The following is a 22060-nucleotide window of genomic DNA, read 5'->3' as shown; positions in this document are numbered from 1 at the left end:
TACTAGTACATCTCTCTCTCGCTCTCTCTATCTCTCTCTCTCTGTGTCTTGCTCTCTCGTTCTCTCGCTCTTTCTCTCAGACTGTAATAAAGTGGCCCCTAGTTAGTGCTGGCTGTTTGACACTAGCAAAGAGACTTGCACAATGTTTGAGAACATGAAAGAACCCTCATTTCATATTCACAGAACCTGCCTCTGCTATTCAGCCTTTGAACTTCCATTAAGCAGTTTATCACTGTGCAATTCATTTTCTTTTTCTAACCCTCAGGATGAATAGTATTTCTCAGCTTTGCACTGGTAAAAAATTTTTATGCCTTGACCACTCCAAAGTACTTTGAATGTTTTTGTTATTCACTTGTAGTGTTTCTCTTTAGAGCAGATAACAGGAAAAAAATTAGGTTTTCGCATTTCATAAATTCCTGAAGTTGTAGTGCATGGATTCCAACTTTCAGCCGGATCAGAAATATTGCTCTAATAGTTGCTGTGTTCTAATAGTTTTATATATATATATAATGAAAGGAAACATTTTAAAATGATCGTACATATTTGTATTTCACGTTTAAATTTAACAGGTTCTCTTTCTGAATTCCCTTTTTTGGGTTGTATAATAGGTGTGTGAGATTGCAAGTGAAATTTCATCATCAAGTTACATTCTTCAGCCTTTTCAGGTGGTTGATGATATAGAAAAATGAGAATGGTGCAAGGGACTGGAGACACATTACCCTAGATGTCTCTCATTGCTGTGGGGTTTTGGTTGCATTTACCGACGGGTGCATTAGTGAGGTCAGGTACTGATGTTGGGTGACTAGTTCTGGAGCACAAACACCAGCCCATTTCATCCCAGAGGTATTTGATGTCACACCATCACTCTGGAGAGCAGAGTTCCTCTGAGCCACAGCTTGGCTTTAGGCACTGTAACCTTAGGTTTATGTGTGGCTGGGGTGGTCCAGGGTAGTATTTTATATGTGTGCATCTGAAGCTTGCGCCAGCACTGGTGCACTTTAATTTAGCTATGTTGTTTTCAACTCCAGTTATTAGAAGAGGTATGGGCATATTATGGACATAGAGGATATATTAGTCTTGAAGGAAGCTTGTTCAAATCCAAAGCATAAAGACTGATAAGTTTTAATAATTCTGTACAAAACATAATGACAGAACTGGATTTGAGGGTAATTTTAATTACAGCCAAAATGTAGAATATGTAGACTTCAAAGACTCATATTGGCTACTGTTGATAGGATTGTCTCCTGTCACAGAACTTAAGGCTGATGTAGGACATGAACAGCACAGATTAGGAGACATAAGAAATATATGATTTGCTCTGTCGCATTATAAATCTGCTGCAAGCACGATATTTTTCTGACATTTACTTTGTCTATCAGCATCATGATAGGATCAGTTGATGGTATAATCACATTTTACTGTCAGTTGGAAACTTTTGTTTGTGTTTTCTCTTTTTTCCAGTTCCACCATCCATTCAGGACATCAAGAGTCACAGCATCCGGCTCGGTTTTCAAGCGTTGCTGAGGTGCGAGGCAGCTGCTGTCCCGTCTCCAGTCTTCGAGTGGTACAAGGGGGAAAAGAGGTAGGAGCCAAAGGCAGGATGATAAAAAGCCTGGCTTTTATCTCTTTCTTTGTAAGCGCCGAGTTGATATATTTTTACTCATCATGCATTATCACATATTATAAGTCACTTCATCTTGATTCAAGTTGCATCCTGCAATGAAGATTTATGTCAGCAGTTTCCTCTGTTGAGTAAAGTGTGCCTTGAGGATAGTAGGCCCACGATACAATCTAATACCTGCATATATTCAGGCCATATGACTAGGTGAACAGGGGACCCAGATAAGAGAATTTCTGGCTTTCTCGCTGCAGGGAAACATGGGAGTAACACACTTCCTCTCACCCCGCCTTTTGTGGATGAATATTCATATTCAATATTTATGCTTTCGGTCTCAAGAGCATGTGCACACTATATGTTCCACATGTCCCATCGTTATTTATAGCATGTAGCTGCTATTATTCGGTTATATTCAGAAGTCATGCTATGAATTGGTGAAAGCCGCTATTAAGAATTCTTGCTCTATAAGGGTTAACCTTGAATTCTAATTAAATGTTTGTATAACTTCACCACCAGTAAAGAGCATTTCCAGTTTCTGCATCAATCAGTGTCGACTCAAGTGGCAGTTCTTGAATTTAAATACCAAATTACCCCATTACCCATCATTTACCCACTCTTACTGAGTACGATCTGAATCAGCAGTTCACACTGTGCTAATTGTAATTATAGGCTTCACTCAATTTATTCAAATTGCTAAGGAGGCATTGGCATTGGTTCTAGGGTTTGCCTAATTTAAGACTTTACATTTGCTATTCTTCATAAAGTGTCAATTTTTCTCCTTCCTTTTTTTCTAATGAAAGAAAGGAATGCATAGTTTAATATTAACCTTGCAGCTCAAATAATTATATACACAGAGCTGAACACAAAGCATTTGCTTTAATCTAAATAATAGTTTGGTGTTTAATAAATATCAAAAAATCAGTGTGATAATCTCTGCTGTTTATTCCAGTTTGAAATAGTTTATGTTGGACTGTGGTTCTCGTAGCTGTTTTTTGTGGATGTTGTGCTGTTAGGAGCCTGTAGCATTCTCCCCCTCTTGCAGTGATCATCCCTGCAAAACCTTTTGCTAACATTTGAGCAAATCTCAGTAGGAGAGCAAACAACAGCTGCTTAGGGATTTGCTGGACATAAGGTCAGGCGCATCTCCTCAGCTCCGAGAGGAACATGGATAGTCCATCAATTCAAATGTGTTTAGGGAGCTGCTGCACCGTGAGGGCAGGGGAGTTCCACCCTCTGCACGTTTCACCTTAGATTCAGAGCTTGTCAGACATGCAACCCTTGTACAACGCAGATGACAACTCAACAACATAGGATTCAAGAGACCCCTCTTGGCATCAGTGCCATTTTTTGGCTTTGTAGTCCCACTATTTTTATACAGTTCATTTACAGTGCACTCATAAAAGCTTGCTGTTTGCACAGTTGGAATTGGCCAGAAAACATAAATCAATCAGTGAGTAACAGCTTTTTTTTTCATTATTATTTACCAAATCTGTGAAGCTGTTTTATGATATAAATAATGTAAGGCAAGTACACACACTGCATTTGAGTGCTGCATGTCCATGCATGCTTTAAGCAGCCCTTCAGACCGTGTTTAATATCAGTGAATTAATTTAGCCTGCAAATACCCATTTTATTTTCTTTAAGAACCCTGTGAAATTAACACTAAAATCAGTTAATATGGCTATAGTGAAATAAAAATCAGCCAGTATAAATATATATATATATATATATATATATAGTGCACTCCTACTCATTATTCTGTCTAAAAAGTATACCCTATTCATACCACTACAGCCAAGTGCTTTGTTATTCTAATATGAGCCTGGATGATGGACACATCACTAAGGGCTGCGATGACAAAATGGATGAAACAACATTCTCTGAAGAGCAAGTGACTTAACCATGCTTTCAAACAATCACTAACATATTACATACTCATCCATAGCTAAACAACAGCTCTATCCTTATGTTGTAAAAATGCTTTAAACATGAGTATTCTTACTTCTAGTGATTTGTGAAAAATATTTGAATTTGCATCTTATTGTTAAAACAAACCTTTGTGAAAGAACCATATGAATTTAATGTTTAATTATTATTTTATAAGCCCATATTAAAAGGAAAAAAGAAGTTTATATATTTATTTGTTTAAATTGGGGGGGGGGGTTGGTGTTTGATGATTATTTCTCAGTCTCTGTATCTACAATCTTTATCAAATATTGATAAATATTGTGTCCGTGTGGTGCCCATATACGTCCAATTTCTTTCTCTTTTTTTATTTATTTTTAAACAACAGTGATAGTAAGTGTTGTTAGGGAGAACTACTGTGAAAATGCCACCTAATTCGCTGCTGGCTGAGAGTCTCTGGGAAACCCAACTGGCTAAGTTCCCATTGAGGAAATATTGGAAAGGAGGATCAGCCTCTGTCTAATCCAGAGCAATGTACTGATTCAGTCAGGGCGTCCTCACATTCATGTGGGATAGTTCAGGGATTGCCATTTTGGTCCAAGTGTGCTTTTGTGTGTGGCATGTCCTGCTCCCAAAAGGATTGGCAGCAGGAGATTTCTAAACTCTGTGAAATATAAGATGAAATATAGTTAGAAAGTACATTAAAATGGAAGAAAAAGGCCCTAAAATCTGCTCAGGACAAAGTGTGCACTATGCATATGAATATGCTAATTCTTACAAATATGCAATAAAAAATCTGACATGAACTTGCTATGCAGATGGCCTTATTGTTTATCATTATGGAGTCTCCAGGCAGACCACCCTAGCTGCATATTAGTTTGAAAATTAGTATTATAGCCACAGACTTTGCCAGTTGCATATTAGCATTAGTATGAACATTAGTATTTTACCCACAGACCATACTAGACGCATGTTAATAAAAACATTAGTATTATAACAATTACACACAGACTGTCTTAGCTGCATATTATCAGTAGGGGGGAATAGTGGTATTATATCCACTGACATCTTAGGTGACAAATCATATTATTATGACCTTTAGTAAGATAGCCCTTTACCATAGACCATCCTAGCTGCTTTTATGTATTACAATGTGCATTAGCATAAGCATTATACTTGCAGGACATCTTTGCTTCATATCAGCCTTAGATCATTATTTCAAGATTATCAGTGTTATATTAATAACTAATGCAGTGTCTTTACTATAATTCTAGGCTTAACAAGGGTAAAGATGGCATTGATATCAAGAACCTCAGCGCCAGATCAGTTCTTACAATGAGCAACATGACAGAGGATCACTATGGCAACTACACCTGTGTGGCCGCCAACCGGTTGGGAACTGCCAACGCCAGTGTCTCTCTGATTCGTAAGTAGCAAGCATCATTTCCTGTTTTTTTGACTCTCATTAAGCTCAGAGTTGCTTTTTCGCTGATGAGTTGGACACTGTTCCACATTGAGAACTGTATCCTCATTTGTCAATTAGAAAGGAAAAAATTAATGTGCTGTTTGTTTTTGTGTCTTTTGTACAATGTAAAGTGTGCCTTCTTTGTATGATCTTGAAGAGATTCAGATGAATAGATGCAACAAACAGAGCTTTCTCTTTGCAGCCATTTTGACATCCTTAGTCATCTCTTTGATTTGGAGGTTTTAGAGTCAATAATGAAAGGGGGTCTGCTAACAAGGTAAACAAATCAGCCCAGACCTGTGTAGAAAAAAATAATAAAGAAAGCAGATAGCCTTAACTCTGGCAGATGGGAAGGGCCACTCCAGTCCCCTAGTTTTAAATGAAGCACATCAAAGAGATGAGGGAGCCTGAGAAATCTTTCACGTTCTGCTGAAGACTCAGAGACTGTGATCCTGGAAAAAAGGAAGAAAAAAAAAAAAACAGTGAACAGGCCAGCAGCCTTCTTTTACTCCTCACCTCTCCCCTCTTCTCCCTTCCTCCATCTGCCCCCACTTCCTCTTCTGTCTCTCTCCTCTCACCTCCAAGCTGCTGTGCTACTCTTTATCATGAACACTAATGAAAAGGAAACCCATTCCACTGTCCTCCTAATGAGAAATGGCAAGCAATTCCTGCACAACACACACTGCCACATTTGCGCAAACTACAAATCCAAGAGGCAGCCATCATTACCAGTGACTAAATTGCTATTATAATATCAGTCAATAGGTATTGATGAACCAAAGGTGGACCCAGGGACGCATTAATATTTAATGGAGAGCTTCGACCTAGACAAGGTTTGGAGTGCGTATCAAAGTGCTGCGTAATAGTCCATGTTCTCCTCAGCGTGAGGAATCCTGTCACTGTGGGCTATTTCTAGCCTGATTCACGATCATTGCTGTCATAAGCCACGCATGGTATCAGTTTTAAGCTGTTCTAAGTGTAAAATGCAGAACCCCTGTGATGTAGTAAAATCCGTGTTGATATATTTGAAGCATGCAAATTTCTCTTTGATGCTGTCTGCCACCCCTACAATCTCCATACCCTTTATAGGAATTTCTCCTGAGTTACCTTTTTTAAAATGCCTGCAAAAGCAACCAAGAAATTGTCAGTTCAAATCCCAACAACACTAGGAATCGAAATCTGTGCTTCATGATTATGCTCTATCCACAATATAGCCAATCAGCTAGGACTCCTTCATAGCACTTTTCCACCAAAAAACTCTGGTTCTTGAATGTTTCCATTACTGATTCTTGGAACCTTGGTGCTCTCCAGCACACTGGCCCACGTTTTCATCAGCTTTGATGGTAACTGAGGATATGTCATCAGTGGGGGCTTTTCAGAATTGCTGTGGCTAAATTCAGCACCAGAGCCATAGATAAACCAACAGCCATTATTTATTCTTTGTTTACAGCAGGATCAGATCAGAGTGAGGTATGGTAAATGTGTATAAATGTTGCAGAGTTCTGAGCTGTCCTGCTGAACTCGTGAACAGCAGAGAAAAGTAGCTAACGCACCTTGTGACATGCAAAACACAGCCCCAGAAACACATGTGAATGGAGAATGTTCCTGTTTTGTTTCCTATTATTTATTTATATAACATGTTATTAATGCACCATAAAGCTTTATTTGAGACTTTATTTGCTCTTTCTGGACTTTAAGCTCAACACACCCATGAACGACTTCATGGTTCGCACTGAAGAACCATTTCTTCTTTTGTTCCTGCTGGAAACAAGCTTTTCTGGTTCGCCAGCCAGTGATGTTGGTGGAAACGTGCAAAAATGGTTCCTAATTACATTCACGAAAATGTTCACAGTCAGTCACATGATGTGATCACAGTAGAAGTATATAGGCCAGCACATGCCACCTCTGATAGATTCTGTTCAAACTGCTGCCAGTGCAACCTTATTGTGGACTGCTTAACATGTTTAAAAGAGAACACTAACTACCTCACCCTGTTATGTTAGTTAACAGTACTGAGTCATGGAGGGAGGAGAAGTGCCATCCTACTTACCCAGAGATAGCAGACCAATGGTGCCTTTTTGAATATGCATTCTCCCAATGATGGTGATGCCAACGTGCCCCTTCCAGTAAATATTCACAACTGCAAGTGAATTTCCAGGATGTGAGCCGATCGGATGTGATTGACTGAGCAAATGCTGTGGTACGTGAGAGGGGAGGCAAGTCATGCTGTTGCTTTCCAATCAAACTCAAGAGTAATTGGAAGCTTCTTGATTTTTTTCAAACACATTTGATTTTCATGGCTGAAAAAGTTCTCTGGTGTGAGATGGACAGCCACAAGTGAATGAGTGACACACAATAGCCAATGAGAGAGCCTTAAAAGAGAAAAATAGAAGGACTGTGTCTGCACAGCAGTGGAGAGGCTGCTTGTTATATACTGCCGAAGAACCAAGTGCCTTTACTTTTGCAGTGGCTTCTTAATAACTAGAACATCAAGGCACCCACTTTACAATTTCATGTCAGGTTTCCAGTTCATAGTAAAATGCTTTTCCATCTCTCACTGCGGAATAGAATAATATCCCCATTTCCCAGCCCCATATTTATCCATAGATTACATCTTTGCTGCGCTTCTTGTGTGTGAATAAAAGCACAAATGGGTCCAGTTCAGTTTGGATTTGTTTTGTGTACTGTAACAACCGTGGGATTTGCAATTCCAAGACCTCATCTTTAACAAACTCAAAATGTGTATGAAACACTCTTTTTGCGTAATGGTGCATGCCCTCATGACAACAAGTCAAGAAATTCTGTTAAGACTGACATTAAGCAAGGCCCATTTTACATAGAGCATAATTGGCCTTGTTTACTTAGTTGTATGTCTGCATATTTTGTGAAACAATGTAAAATTTTTGTATTCAGACATTTCAAATGTGGTACTGGTGATGTGGTGCATATCTCTCTACTTATAAAACCTCTGACACATTTGTGTCCTCATATATAACCTCATATTGAAACATATCTTAAGGTATGCCCTCAGGAAAAAAGGTATCATGCAGGTACATTATTGTCACTAAAGGTACAAACAGTGTAATGATGCTTGTCCACTGCAAGGCATCAGCTCGACTCGGCACGGCTCAACCAACTTTCAGCTCCCTTACATGAGTCGATGAGGTCGCAAATCTCCATCTATAATGTGAATCACAGGCTTTGAAAAAGAGTTGAAATATGCCATAAATGTACACTTAAATGTACAACAGAGTTTCTTAAATCCAAAAAATGGTACATTACATTCTAATCTCCAGTGTAAAATAAAATAACATAATGACATCCTGGAGATGAAGTGGGGCATAGGAAAAATATGCAAAAATCTATAATTACAGGTGTTGTTCATAAAATGAAAAAGTTTATTTATTTCAGTAATTCCATTGAAATGTGAAACTTGTATATTATACTCATTACACACATTATACTGATATATTTCAAGTGTTTATTTCTTTTAATTTGATGATTATAACTGACAACTAATGAAAACCCCAAATTCAGTATCTCAGAAAATTAGAATATTGTGAAATGGTTCAATATTGAGGACACCTGGTGCCACTCTAATCAGCTAATTAACTCAGAACACCTGCAAAGACCTTTAAATGGTCTCTCAGTCTAGTTCTGTAGGCTACACAATGATGATTTGACAGTTGTCCAAAAGACAACCATTGACACCTTACACAAGCAGGGCAACACACAAAAGGTCACTGCTAAAGAGGCTGGCTGTTCACAGAGCTCTGTGTCCAAGCACATTAATAGAGAGGCGAAGAGAAAGAAAAGATGTGGTAGAAAAAAGTATGCAAAAAATGTGGGGGAGATTCACAAAGACTGGACTGCAGCTGCAGCTTCAAGGACCACTACACATAGACAAATATCGTATGCAAGGCATGGGTTTCAGCTGTCGCATTCCTTGTGTCAAGCCACTCTTGAACAATAGACAGCATCAGAAGTGTCTCGTCTGGGCTAAAGACAAAAAGGACTGGAGTGCTGCTGAGTGGTCCAAAGTTATATTCTCTGATGAAAGTAAATTTTGCACTTTCTTTGGAAATCAAGGTCCCAGAGTCTGAAGGAAGAGAGGAGATGCACAGAATTCAAGTTGCTTGTGGTCCAGTGTAAATTTTCCACAGTCAGTGATGGTTTGGGGTGCCACGTCATCTTCTGGTGTTGGTCCACGCAGCCGTCTACTAGAAAGTTTTAGAGCACTTCATGCTTCCTGCTGCTGACCAACTTTATGGAGATTTAGATTTCATTTTCCTACAGGAATTGGCACCTGCGCACAGTGCCAAAGCTACCAGTACCTGGTTTAAGGACCATGGTATCCTTGTTCTTAATTGGCCAGCAAACTCTCCTGACCTTAACCCCATAGAAAATCTATGGGGTATTGTGAAGAGAAAGATGCAATAGGCCAGACCCAACAATGCGGAAGAGCTGAAGGCCACTATCAGAGCAACCTGGGTTCTCATAACACCTGAGCAGTGCCACAGACTGATCAACTCCATGCCACACCGCAATGCTGCAGCAATTCAGGCAGAAGGAGCCCCAACTAAGTATTGAGTGCTGTACATGCTCATACTTTTCATGTTCATACTTTTCAGTTGGCCAGCATTTCTAAAAATTCTTTTTTTGTATTGATCTTAAGTAATATTCAAATTTTCTGAGACACTGATTTTGTGGTTTTCATTAGATGTCAGTTAAAAAAAATCAAATTAAAAGAAATAAACACTTGAAATATATCAGTCTGTGTGTAATGAATGAGTATAATATACAAGTTGCACTTTTTGAATGGAATTACTGAATTAAATGAACTTTTTCATGATATTCTAATTTTATGACCAGCACCTGTATAATAGAAAATGGCACAGTTATGCTCCCTAATTAAAGAACTAAATATATATTCTTGAGGGTACCACCCCATGGTGAAAACATGAGTGATGGTTTGTGGATAGCTACTCATCCAACCTTTTCCCTTTTAAGAACATTATTTGATACCTTTTTCCCCCTTTGCTGCAGTAGTAGGTTACAATCTTTGGGGAAGACCCTGGAATATTTCTCTAAGAATCTGACTCACAAGAACATAAATGACATCAGGTACTGAGAACTGGTGATTAGTTCTGTATAATGTCATAGGTATATAATAATGCTCCATTACTCCAGAGGAATCTCTAGCCAGTGCATTGCATTGAGCATTTGATGATTTATTCATTCATTATCTGTAACCGCTTATCCATTTCAGGGTCGCGGTGGGTCCAGAGCCTACCTGGAATTATTGGGCGCAAGGCGGGAATACACCCTGGAGGGGGCGCCAGTCCTTCACAGGGCAACACACACACTCACACATTCACTCACACACTCACACCTACGGACACTTTTGAGTCACCAATCCATCTACCAATGTGTGTTTTTGGACTGTGAGAGGAAACTGGAGCATCCGGAGGAAACCCACGCGGACACGGGGAGAACACACCAACTCCTCACAGACAGTCACCCGGAGCGGAAATCGAACCCACAACCTCCAGGTCCCTGGAGCTGTGTGACTGCGACTCTACCTGCTGTGCCACCGTGCCGCCCCATTTGATGATTTAGATTTAGATTTAGATTTTATGCATTGTGATTTAGGTTCTCATGCATCTGCTCTGGGCTGTTCCATTTTATTTCACTCTTTCTGTGGAATTTAATCACGCTGGGTATACATTTGTATATGTGTGTATAAAATATGAGCATATTGGAATTAGTGAATTCTCAAATTATAATGAGTGTCTACAAACTTTGGGACATATAGTGTATGTGGCAGCAGCCTCAAAAAACATACCAGCGACAGTGTAATTAGCATGTTGGTTGAGTATGGAAGTTCTATTTCACAAGTTAACAGTTTTCTGCTTTCATGCTTTGGTCAAAACATAACAAGGGTGAATTACTACAATACCATCTTCACCCTGATAGAACAACCCAGTTCAGTACCTTTTCTTTTAAATAAGAATGAGCCACAACCCATTTCAGAATGAGTCCAGGAGGAGCAGAATCTCTGGTTTATAGCCATTTTTGCTTGGTTCTCTTTCTTCTCTATTGTCATTTTGCCTTATTCAATTTGTACACACATTTCTCCATGCTCGTGGTGTTTGCTTTGCCCAGTTTAATCTCACCTTTGTGCACTCACATAAACAAGGGTGTATTCAGGCACACACACACGTGGGTGTGTTTGTGTGTGTATATATATATATATATATATATATATATATATATATATATATATATATATATATATATATATATATATATATATATATGCTGTCGGTTTTGCCATACTTTTCATATACAGAAGCATATCAATAGTAGATTGTGTAATGAGTTATGTGATGTGTATATTTTGTGTATCCTCACTGGCATAATTTTATAACATGTCAAACATGTAACATGTGAAGGACATTCTTATTTTTTAGTGGGAATCAGTAGACCATTTCTGTTGGTTTATTACTCATAACATTTCCATACATTGTGAATGAATGGTGTTTTTAATTTGACATCAAAAAAAGAAAACTGGAGATACTAAGTGTTGTTTCCACAGTTTCCATATGCAATGTTATTTCTCAGCCTGAGACCCCTTACTCAACATTTCAAACCAGTCTATGAAGTGTTAACTTCTCTGAAATAATGAGCCAGGTTCAGTAAATGAGTAGCCTTCTTTAGCTCAGTAAGTCCTGTTACCTTCCCCACCCACTTTTTCCTCCTGTAGCTGAGCATAGGCTCCATCCGCCTCTCAGTGCTCTGAGCCAGAAATAGGAGAGAAGTGCTTCTGGCCTGAAGAAAGCAGCGGCTCCTCTGGTAAAGCTTCCGCACCCTCAGCAGGTTCCAACTAATGGAGGCGCTCCTTCAATTTGCCATGCTAATCAATCACAACCCTAGTGTCATCTTTTCATGTCTTCATGCCCGCTGTCGTCTTGGCTACCTCACTGGTACCCAGCCCTCAGCCATCAGGATATTGTTGTCGTGGTTACCATAGTGTGACCGTGCCTGAGTCACAGGCCAGGGACATGAAAGGAGGGATGAAATGGAAGGTGAAATAGAATAGGCATGATGTGAATTCGCTTGTGTGGATGTCGTTTTCTTTTCTTCTCATTTTTTTACCTTTTTTTCAAGGCTGGGAAAGAACCACTCACTTGTTCTCTGAATAACTCCTTGGCATGTTGCATCCATCTTAGCATGTGTGCTCCAATCCTGCTTCTATTCTCGTTTCCACATCAATCACGGATCAGATTGGCCCTGACATGCACTCGGCTGCCTTTTCGCCCTGAGCATCTTTTGGATTCTCAAAAAAAAATACTGCTGAAAAGCTATCACACACTGTTTGTATCCGTTTATTTAGAGATTGGTTTACTTCATCTTAGGCTTAATATCTACGTGCTCATGTTGGTGTTTTCAGAACATGGACTTGTTCTGATATTGGTGCCATTACGCATTTTTATTACAGTTTTCTATTATTTGCCATTCATAAACTGTAACCCTAATATCTCCATGCTGATTTCACTGGGAAGGATTTTTCCTGCTTTGTATCTTCATTTGTTGCAGATTTCAAACCTTAATAAAATCCACAGCAGCAGACAAAAAATGTCTGAACAGCAGGAGGGGTGTCATTCATCTGTCTCATTGATTCGAGCCTCATATTCCAGCACATCAGTTTGATGCGATGGTGCTTTAAAAGATACGGTTTCACTGCTTTGCAGCTGAGTGAAACTACAGTCAAGATGCTAGTGCTCATGGGGGACAGACCCACCAGAAAATGAGATATGTGACGCAAAGATGGTTTGCGCCCTGCTTTGGCTATAAAACACCTGCCATCCAATCATTAACGAGGCAAGAATTTCTAACAGCCTGGAGGAATATGTGAGTCCTAGCCATAGCGGCAGGCCATATGAATCAGTCAGTCAAGGATAAACTCAGTGTTCCTCAGTCGCCACCTTCCATTGTATTTCTAAAGACGAGAGTGAATTAGCCTCATTTAATGACTCATCACATGACCTTCACATTTTTATACCAAACATTAAGAGGCAGGCATAAGAGAAATGCATTCACTATCCAGTGCTCATTGTCACACGCTAATGCAATATTACTAAAAGAATCTGACAGCGTACAGCACACAGCACTCTTCTCCTATATTTGCAATTTATGCCACTTTGAATAGTGTGGAAGTTGCACATTTTCTATGGTCACCGCATGTTTTGGGGTGGGGGGGGGGGTGATGTTATTACAGAGTGAAACGCAATTCCTTGCTCCATAATGTCTTTTGTCTTGCAAGTGTGAACAAAGGTCGTCCAGCATCCACGCATATCCACTATTATGGAATACAGTGTTGCCTGCTCCATTGCCCTGTTCCCAGGCCTTGAGAAGATTGCGTGTCAGAAGTTTGTAGTACAGTGAAATAGGGGTTGACCACTGCAGTTTAAAGGGAATTAGCTTTTGTCAAACTTTGCAGCCATGTTTAGACAATGTTAACCAAAATATGAAGAGTGCATATAATCCATTTATAATCAAATTACTGTGATTGTTTTTTGTTTGTTTGTTTGTATTAGGCATAATCAAATGCCCATTAATTTTAGCTGACATTTAAGATGTGCTAGCCTGCCAGGTAATGGCACTGTAAAATCATATTTTAGAAATTTTCTTTTTGACCTCTCTGGTATGTGTAGCAGCCTCAGATGAAGGATGGCAAACTCAAGGAAGATTGTCATGAATACACAAGAGTTAAAAGAAAAAAAAACCAAGGAAGTGCTGCAATCATGTTTTACTTAAAATTTCTAAAAATAAATTCTAATCTTATATATATATATATATATATATATATATATATATATATATATCATCAGATATATATGTATATATAAAAAGACAAAGCTTAAATGTGAAAAAGAGTGAGAGCATTTGTTTGGAAGTGATTTTCCCCAGTATTACAACACAGACAAAAAATAAAGTTATAAATAGTACAGCTCAATAAAAAGGCTTGTATTACAGAGTGTAAGCAGGCGGTGTACTGTGGGATGTCCTGGACTGGTATCCCCACTGTGCAGCAGATAGATAGAAAAAAAATCGTTCCCTCTCAAATGAGTTCTTATGACTCAGTGAAGTTAAATGAATTTGGCATTCTCCAGAACTTTCTGCTGTATTCTTTTTGTTGCTTTATCCTAATCTTGTTTTGCACCTTCTTTAGTCTAATTTTGGCTCCAGCCTCAGTGTATTCTTCCAGAATATGTTCTTCTGCTGCATGGAGATTTAGTAGTAGTGTTGATGAAAGTGGTTAAGGCTTGGGTTATGTAACACCACACACATCTCTTTATCTTTTCAGTTGTGTAGGCTAGGTCGTATGGATAAGTGCTGCAGTTTGAAAATAACTCTTAAGATCACAATTTATAAAAGAGTTTAGTACAGAAAATCTGTTGTTAAGTTATTATTGAACTTTGCTTAATGATGTTCAAACAAAAGCACAGTTGATTCCAAAAGAGATACGTTTTAATTAGCTTGCACAAACAGACTTTACCATGTACTGAGTCCAACAGTGGGGGCACAAACCTCTTGAAGGGCTCATGATGATGATGCTTATGAAATTGATGGAATTAACGTGAATAATGATGTATGTGGAAGATGGTACAATACCACATTTTCAGTCCCTATACTAAGTCCTCAAGCCTTGGCTGCTACAAGTATTTTTTTTTTCTTTAAAATAAAAAAAAAAGCTCAATTTTTAATGTAAGCACTTCTATTACGATAGTTTGTGCAAAAGTGTGGTATTCTGCACAAACTATTTAAACGCTCTACAACAGGCTTTGGAAATGGGCAGGGAATGCACCCAGTATTCCTGGGTTTAAAGTTGGGTAGGAGGTGAACTCTGGCTCAGATGTCTAAATCGCAGAATCAGCTGTTTGCAGTAAACCAGTTAAACAAGAAAAATTTAAATACTTAAACACAACTAATATAACAAGTGTTTTTTCAAGTTCAAAACAAAATAGTTGATTTCAAAAGAACTCATAATATCCTGAAGTGGCCATCACAGTTGCCTGACTTGAACCCCATAGAAAATCTTTGGCTGGATTTTAAGGAGGTGGTTGCAGCATGTAAGTCCTGTCTATTTCAGCAGGGCAATGCCAGGCCTCATTCAGTTATAAGTTACAACAGTGCAGTTTCATAGACATAGAATGCATGTGCTTGACTGGTTTGCCTGCAGTCCAGATCTGTCTCCTATTGAAAATGTGTGATCCACCATGGAGAGGAAAATCAGACAGTAGCGACCACAGACGGTTGAGCAGCTCTAGTTGTGTATGCAGAAAGAATGGGCAAAAAATTCCACTTACAAAAACAGCAGCAATTAGTATCTTCAATTCCCAAATGGTTAAAAAGTGTATATATATAAAAAAAAGTGGTGTGACTCTATTACCATATATAAACACAAGGTGAAGTAATGGATTACACAAAGCTAGGGTATAGGGTTAGGGTTACACACAAATTATGACTTCCAGCAGCAATGATATGTCTGATCCACTCATACCAGTGCAACACACTAACACACCACAACTACATCAATGTCAGTAGTGCTGAGAATGCGCTGAGAGTGATCCACCACCCAAATCATACCTGTTCTTTTGTGGTCCTGTGGGGGTCCTGACCATTGAAGCACAAGGTAAAATGTGGATAATGGGTGAGATTACAGCAGGGAAACAGGTGGACGATGGTCTGTAATTGTAGAACTACACAATGCTCCTCTATGGTCAGTGGAGCTGAGAGAAGGGACAGTGATTATAGAAACAAGGTGGTGGTCATAATATTATGATAATCTGTGCTATTGATTTAACAAATTCATGCAATCACGGAGAATCTGAACAAAACATTTTTCAAACTCACTCACACCTACAACTTTATAGAAATAAGAATTCTTAATTGTTTTATATTATTATGTTTTTTTATTTACTGTGATTATATATAAACTTATACAAGCACCACACTTACTGAGAAGGCAATAGTTTAAGTATATATAATTATCTTAGTGACTAAAACTTCTGCACAGTACAAAGTTAGTGTTATTTCAGGCTAGAATTCTTCCAGGACTGGACCCCTCCCCACACCCCACCCCTTCCTCCAATATCCAATCCAGTGTTTTCTACTGGTATCAGGGCCATCTCTAACTCCTGGGTATAAGATCAGTCAGTTGGTAATTGATGGCTGATTGTAAGGTAGATATGGCTTAAATAGTTCAAAACAGACTACTACCTTGTAGCAGTGGTGTAACACAAATAAGTAAACATTTCTTAGACAAAAAGTGGGGAAAAAATATACTGGGCATGCTCCACTACTGAGAAGATTTTCACAGAGGGGGATATATCCTTTCTGTAGATTTCCTCCAGAGGTGGTAAAAACTGAAATTTAATCAGTGCCTAAATTGATTATGGAGCAGAAGCGATCAAAATCCAGACTGATATTTAAGCTCTGGTTTCAGAGTGTCCCTAAAGTGAAGATGGGTCAGTGGAGAGAGTGTGATATCTATTAATAAATTGAAGAAGTGGGATATTGCATAGTCATGATTAAATGGTTGTCTTCTAGGTGCAAATTTAATTCTATGGGCTAATTGAGCTGAGCTCCATTTTATTCAATTGAGAAATTGAGGGACAATCAGAATCTTTAGATTTACAGTATCATGCATCGGCAATCATAATGTGAATTGAAATTGACTCTCAGATCCCCTCTGAACACACACATATATATGTATATATATATATATATATAGTATTTTTGAACGTTAAGCTGGAGCAGAATTTATGGGATCACAGAAAAGGTCAGTCCTGTTTGAGTTTTGGAGTAAAAGGACCATTTGATGACAATGACTAGAGGACAGAAGAGCACGGCTACTGTTCGCGGGTTTCAAAAGTTGAATCAAACTCATTTTACTGATGGAGTGCTCTTTTATGTATGAGGAATTTGTGTCGGTGAAACAAGTGCTTAAGTGTGACATAAAAAGAATATAATACAACACATTGCAGATCCATGCGCCATCCTCCAGTCCACGCATGTGTTTTTTTTATTTACTTTTATTTTTTAAGTTCGTTTATTTGGATTTTATTTTCTTCTCCATTTTTTGTAATGGTTCTTTTTTCCTGATAATATATGAATGTCCTCTTTTTCCTTCTCTCCTTTTTTCCCCTGTAGTGATTATTGAACCCACCACAACTAGTGCTGTCTCAAGTCCAGGTCAGTATATGTCACCGCGCTGTACGCAACTCAGTAAGGGATTCCTCCAAAGCTACACTAACCAACAAATATTAATATTAATAATAATTATAATAATGATGATGATGATAATAACAACCTCTTCCTCATCGCAAATCTCTCCCTTTGTTGATTGGCTGGGATGCCTGCTGGCGTACAGCTTTTTATGTGTCTTCTATAATCATTTTGATTTCTTCTCATTTGTTCTGCGTCCGTTACTCATTTATTTTTATTTCTTTATTTTGACTTGTGGCCATTTGCACACTCGAGCACTGACCCCTCCTCTGGCGAGCGCTGTGGCCTAATGGTACTGTCATGTGTAGCGCTGAGGCCGAGTGGCTGACCGCTTCTCTTTCTTGGCTTCCTCATCCTCTGCTTTAGTGCAGTCTGCATGAAGGGCAGAATATTGATAATATGCCTCCTCTACTCCTTTTTTTTTCTTTATTTGGTGTCTGCGCAGCCATTTTCTTTCCAACTAAGCAGCAGACTGACTCCTACCACCTACAATATCTATCTATCTCTCTCATGCTAACTCTTTCTCTGCTCTTTATGGCGTTGCAGTGTTTTAAGTGTTGTGCTCCTTTGAAAATCACGGCTCATAGTAATCTTATTTTTGGGATGGGTTGGGGTATATGTGTTTGAGTGTGTTTTTGGATGTGGGGTATGGGATATTCTCTGAAAGCCTGTTCAAAAAAATGTAATCTCTCAAATGGGTTACATTACTGTAATATCCTGTAATGCTTCCTCTTCAGCACATTCAGCATCAGCACACACTTCAGTGATGTGCACACAAAAAAGCTACATTGTGTAAGTGTGTATGTGGTGTCAGGACCACGCTGCATCTGTGCACGCGCCCGTGTGTGTGTGTTTACTGGGCAACAGCTGTGAGTTTATCATTCCACGTCGCAGATCTGTAGACATTTTCATGCTCCATTTTACAGATATGCTACTAGGCATTAGCAGGTACTCTATGCCACTTCTTTATCTGTTTGTTTGAGATGGATATAATTAGCCATGGGATTGTGTCCCTGCTAGCAGGAATCAGTCCTTCTGCCAACGCATAGCCCCTTAACTTTGATTTGACGTAAGGCTTGCAGAACAAATGACAATTTCATGGTCCAGTGCAACAGTGGCAGTATCAATCGGCGAGATAAACTGGCTTGACGTCCTACTGTTCTTGTTTTGTTCCAAGTTCCAAATTGTATTTATAGTTAATTTTGCACTGTCTTTTATGAGCCGCCTGGCAGACGGTGGACGGTTTTACATTTCTGGCAAACAGGTAGCATAAATATGTAAATGAATTAGAAGGTGGTTAATTATCTTTTGACATCATTCTACCGCAGGCAAAGTGGATTATGGGAGCTGAAGGGCGAGTAGATCCCATGAGGGAAGTATGGAACTGTTTTTTGGGTTAAGGGACTTAATAGCTTTATGATAAAGTCCCAGGTTGTGATGTACCCATCCTATGAACAGCACTGATACAGCCTTTCGTATTAACCATTCTTTAGTTTCTTCGCACAAGCTAAAAATTACTCACCTATTTTTACTTCTATGGGTTAAGGAGAGGGGTTAATTGCTCACATAGTACAAATTAAATATGAGAAAATATAGCATATGAGCTGTTTATCATCACAACCCACATGAAATTTGTTATATCTCTAGGTCCAGTAGGAAATTATATTGCGTTTCTTTATATTGCAAGTTTTTATTTTTCATCTCTTGGATAGCATTTTGTTCACCAAAAGGTTCAACACAGTTACATTTAAGTGTGTACTGAGTCACACTTATCACATATTCCACTTAACTGTATTAAATTGGCAGTTTGGCCTAGCCTACACTCAGGTCTGAGGCTTCTAGAACTGGGAACAAAAATAGAGGCTTCATGAACTCTTGAGCTGTGAACAGATACCTGTCAGCAGCATAATTATTAACTATTTCTGAACCAGTGACCGATGGGTGAAATAGCTAGTCTTTCTCTGCATTTCACTGAAAACCACGCAGAGAGAAATTGGTTTAATAACTGTGAAAATCAATCCCTGAGCCCACACATTCACAGGTTTTCACTCGCACACCAAACATGGTCATCCATGGCCATCTCCACACACAGAGAAATGACACATACATTCACATTCTCCTGGATCCTTCTGAGCTCTGACCTGCCACTCTCTCTTATATAATCCCACTAACAAAGAGTACAGACCCTTGTAGAGCACAATTTAAACAGACTTAACCAGAGCAGGTGTGAAGGACACAGACCGTAGGGCTCTTCTCTCTGTATATTTAATGAGATATGCTGTGATGTCTCGAACAACTTGCAAAGCCGCAGTCATACTGCAGTGGTCCACTATGGTATGTTCGACCGAGAAAGTGAAACAAATAGCTGTACGTTGGCATAAATCATTCCAGAACAATCAGCATTTTGTGAATAATTGTGTTTATTTCATTATGAAGAACACATCAGCTCTTTTTCTGTCTGCCCCCCCCCCCCCCTTAATGTAATTACTGACTAATTAGACCTACATCTGTTTTAGATTAACACCATAACACACTGGCAAATGATTTCACAAAGGCTTTGCAAACCTTAGTATTATCATTTGATGGAATTCTTGTGTGTCTGCTTGAGTACTGGTTTGGCGTTTATCGGAAATTGTTTTTAAAGATTTATTTATTTATTTGACTTTTGTTCTTACAGTTAGGTTTCTTTTATTCAAGAGTATGTTGGCACCTGTTTGACTTGCTCAGATATGAATGGAATTGATTTATAAACACGGTAATAATGTGTTTTGTGCATGGCATTGTGAGAACAGCTGGATGGCATTCTGTCCACATCCAATTGTGTCCTTTACATCCTATTCTTCATACTTCCAAATGAGCTTAGTTACAGGGCTTAATCATGTTTAAGTGCAACGCTTTGGCTTTGATATTCCATCCAACTGTGTCTTATTCACCATCTCTATAAGCTATTAGCTGGATGTCATTAACTTGACATTGCGTTTTCCTCAGAGACACAAGCCACTTATGTTGTCTCGACTACTAAAGCAGATGATTACATGGATGCCGGTGCATTAGCCTGCAGAATCCTTTTTTTTTCCTGATTGTCGGAAAAAATAAATGAGAGAAAAACTTGTATTTCTGCACAAGCTCTAACTGACCTGGCAAACAAGATGGAGTGGTGTTCTTCCTGAGCCGTATAACCGTGCATACAAAAAACCCTTGCAGTAGATTCCAAACATATGGTGGAGCATATGCCAAGCATGCATGGTGCATGAATACTGATTATTATTGCAAATACTCAGGCCTTTTAGACCAAACCAAAGCATCATTGCAAAAAGAGAGCTATTGCCCATGGGCTTATGCTTGTTTAGAATGGAAATGCAGTCATAATGAGGTTGTTTGCCTATGATAGCCTCTACAAGAGAACAGGTAGTGTATGATAGTTTTTAGCCTGTTGTTTCACCTTAACTTTGATCGCTCTCATGGGGCATGGGTTGAAGGGCAGGTGCTGTATGGCGTTCGCCTCTGTCATTAGCATGCTGATGTGTTTACTACTCTCATTTTTTACACAGGATCACCAACTGGAAACACACACTGGCTCTGCTGCTGAACAAAATAAAACATAGCAAGTGTTTAGTAGGAGAGGAAAGAGACAGTGATGTACTTTCATCTTTGAACAGTCAAAGGATCATCAGTGCACTGAAAAGATGAATGCCTTGAAAATTATGTCCTATTACTATTTCTTTGCCTTTTCAGGTCTTATACAATCATGCTCAGCTAAGTGGCTCCTTTCACCATCACATCAGATATTGAAGTTTTTGTGATTTTTGCTGTTCCATCCTTTTTACTCAATTCATTAGTGTCACAAACAAATTAAGTTTTACTGAACAGTGCTTTTGTTATGTTTTTGTATTTCACAAAGTTTAAGCCTCAGAGTTATAGTCCATCTCCACATTACTGCAAGTTATTTACTCAGAATTACTGCCAGTAGTAGAAGAATTTCAGGGTTTTTTCTGGTAATTCTTTTGGATGCATCATCCATTACAATAGCTACAATAGCAATTTTGAGACAGGCTCCAACCCTGAAACAAACACAGAAACAAAGTGATAAGGTGTGAGAGAAACTTTTTCTATTAAAAATTAAAGCAAAAACAAAAAATACTACTTTTTGGACCCTATGTTAGTAATCAAAATTAAGCCTCCAATCCAAGTAGCTAGTTTGTGGATGTTAATAGACAGTTTGCATCAACACTACTCTGCTGTGATATCTTTAGACTAAATTCTGGAACATTCTGTGAGGATTTGATAGCATTCACCCACAAAAACATTGGATGGACGAGCTGCTGCTGTTGAAGTTCTCTCAAATGACAATCCACCTCATCCCAGATGGATTGGTTGAAACTCCATCTCTATACCAAACATCATTTCACTGTTCCAGAGCCCATTGCAAGGGGGCTTTAAACTTTTCTAGTTGACACTTGGCATTGAGCATGGAGTCCTTAGTTTGCTCCAGGTCACTGGCATTTCAGTGGAACTGTGTGTGTGTCATCTGTCCTCAGTGGGTCCAACTTAAAGAAGCTGAATTCCCTAAATATGTGGGGGTGTTAAACTAGCCAATATATATATATTCATTATCTGTAAGCACTTATCCAGTTCAGGGGTGCGGTGTGTCCGGAGCCTACCTGGAATCATTGGGCACAAGGTGGGAATACACCCTGGAGGGGGCGCCAGGGCAACATGCACACTCACACATTCACACCTACTTTTGAGTCACCAATCCACCTACCAACGTGTGTGGG

General features: G+C 38.9%; 1 protein-coding gene across 3 annotated transcripts in view; it reads left to right on the top strand.

Annotated features, from left to right (window-relative positions):
- Positions 1-22060, top strand: part of negr1 (neuronal growth regulator 1) — a 157055-nt gene that overhangs the window by 103549 nt on the left and 31446 nt on the right. Inside the window, exons 5-7 of one of the 3 annotated variants that reach the window (XM_066663881.1) lie at positions 1462-1582; positions 4798-4949; positions 17208-17249. In XM_066663881.1, the coding sequence (XP_066519978.1) occupies positions 1462-1582; positions 4798-4949; positions 17208-17249 (315 nt within the window). Of the gene's footprint in view, positions 1-1461; positions 1583-4797; positions 4950-10257; positions 11097-17207; positions 17250-22060 lie in introns of those variants that run through there. The other 2 variants (XM_066663880.1, XM_066663882.1) reach the window with 2 other exon arrangements.

The sequence above is a fragment of the Hoplias malabaricus genome, chromosome 3 (assembly GCF_029633855.1).
Source record: "Hoplias malabaricus isolate fHopMal1 chromosome 3, fHopMal1.hap1, whole genome shotgun sequence".
NCBI lineage: Eukaryota > Metazoa > Chordata > Actinopteri > Characiformes > Erythrinidae > Hoplias > Hoplias malabaricus.
The sequence above is the reverse complement of the archived record's forward strand: the minus strand, read 5'-3'. Positions and strand labels throughout refer to the sequence as shown.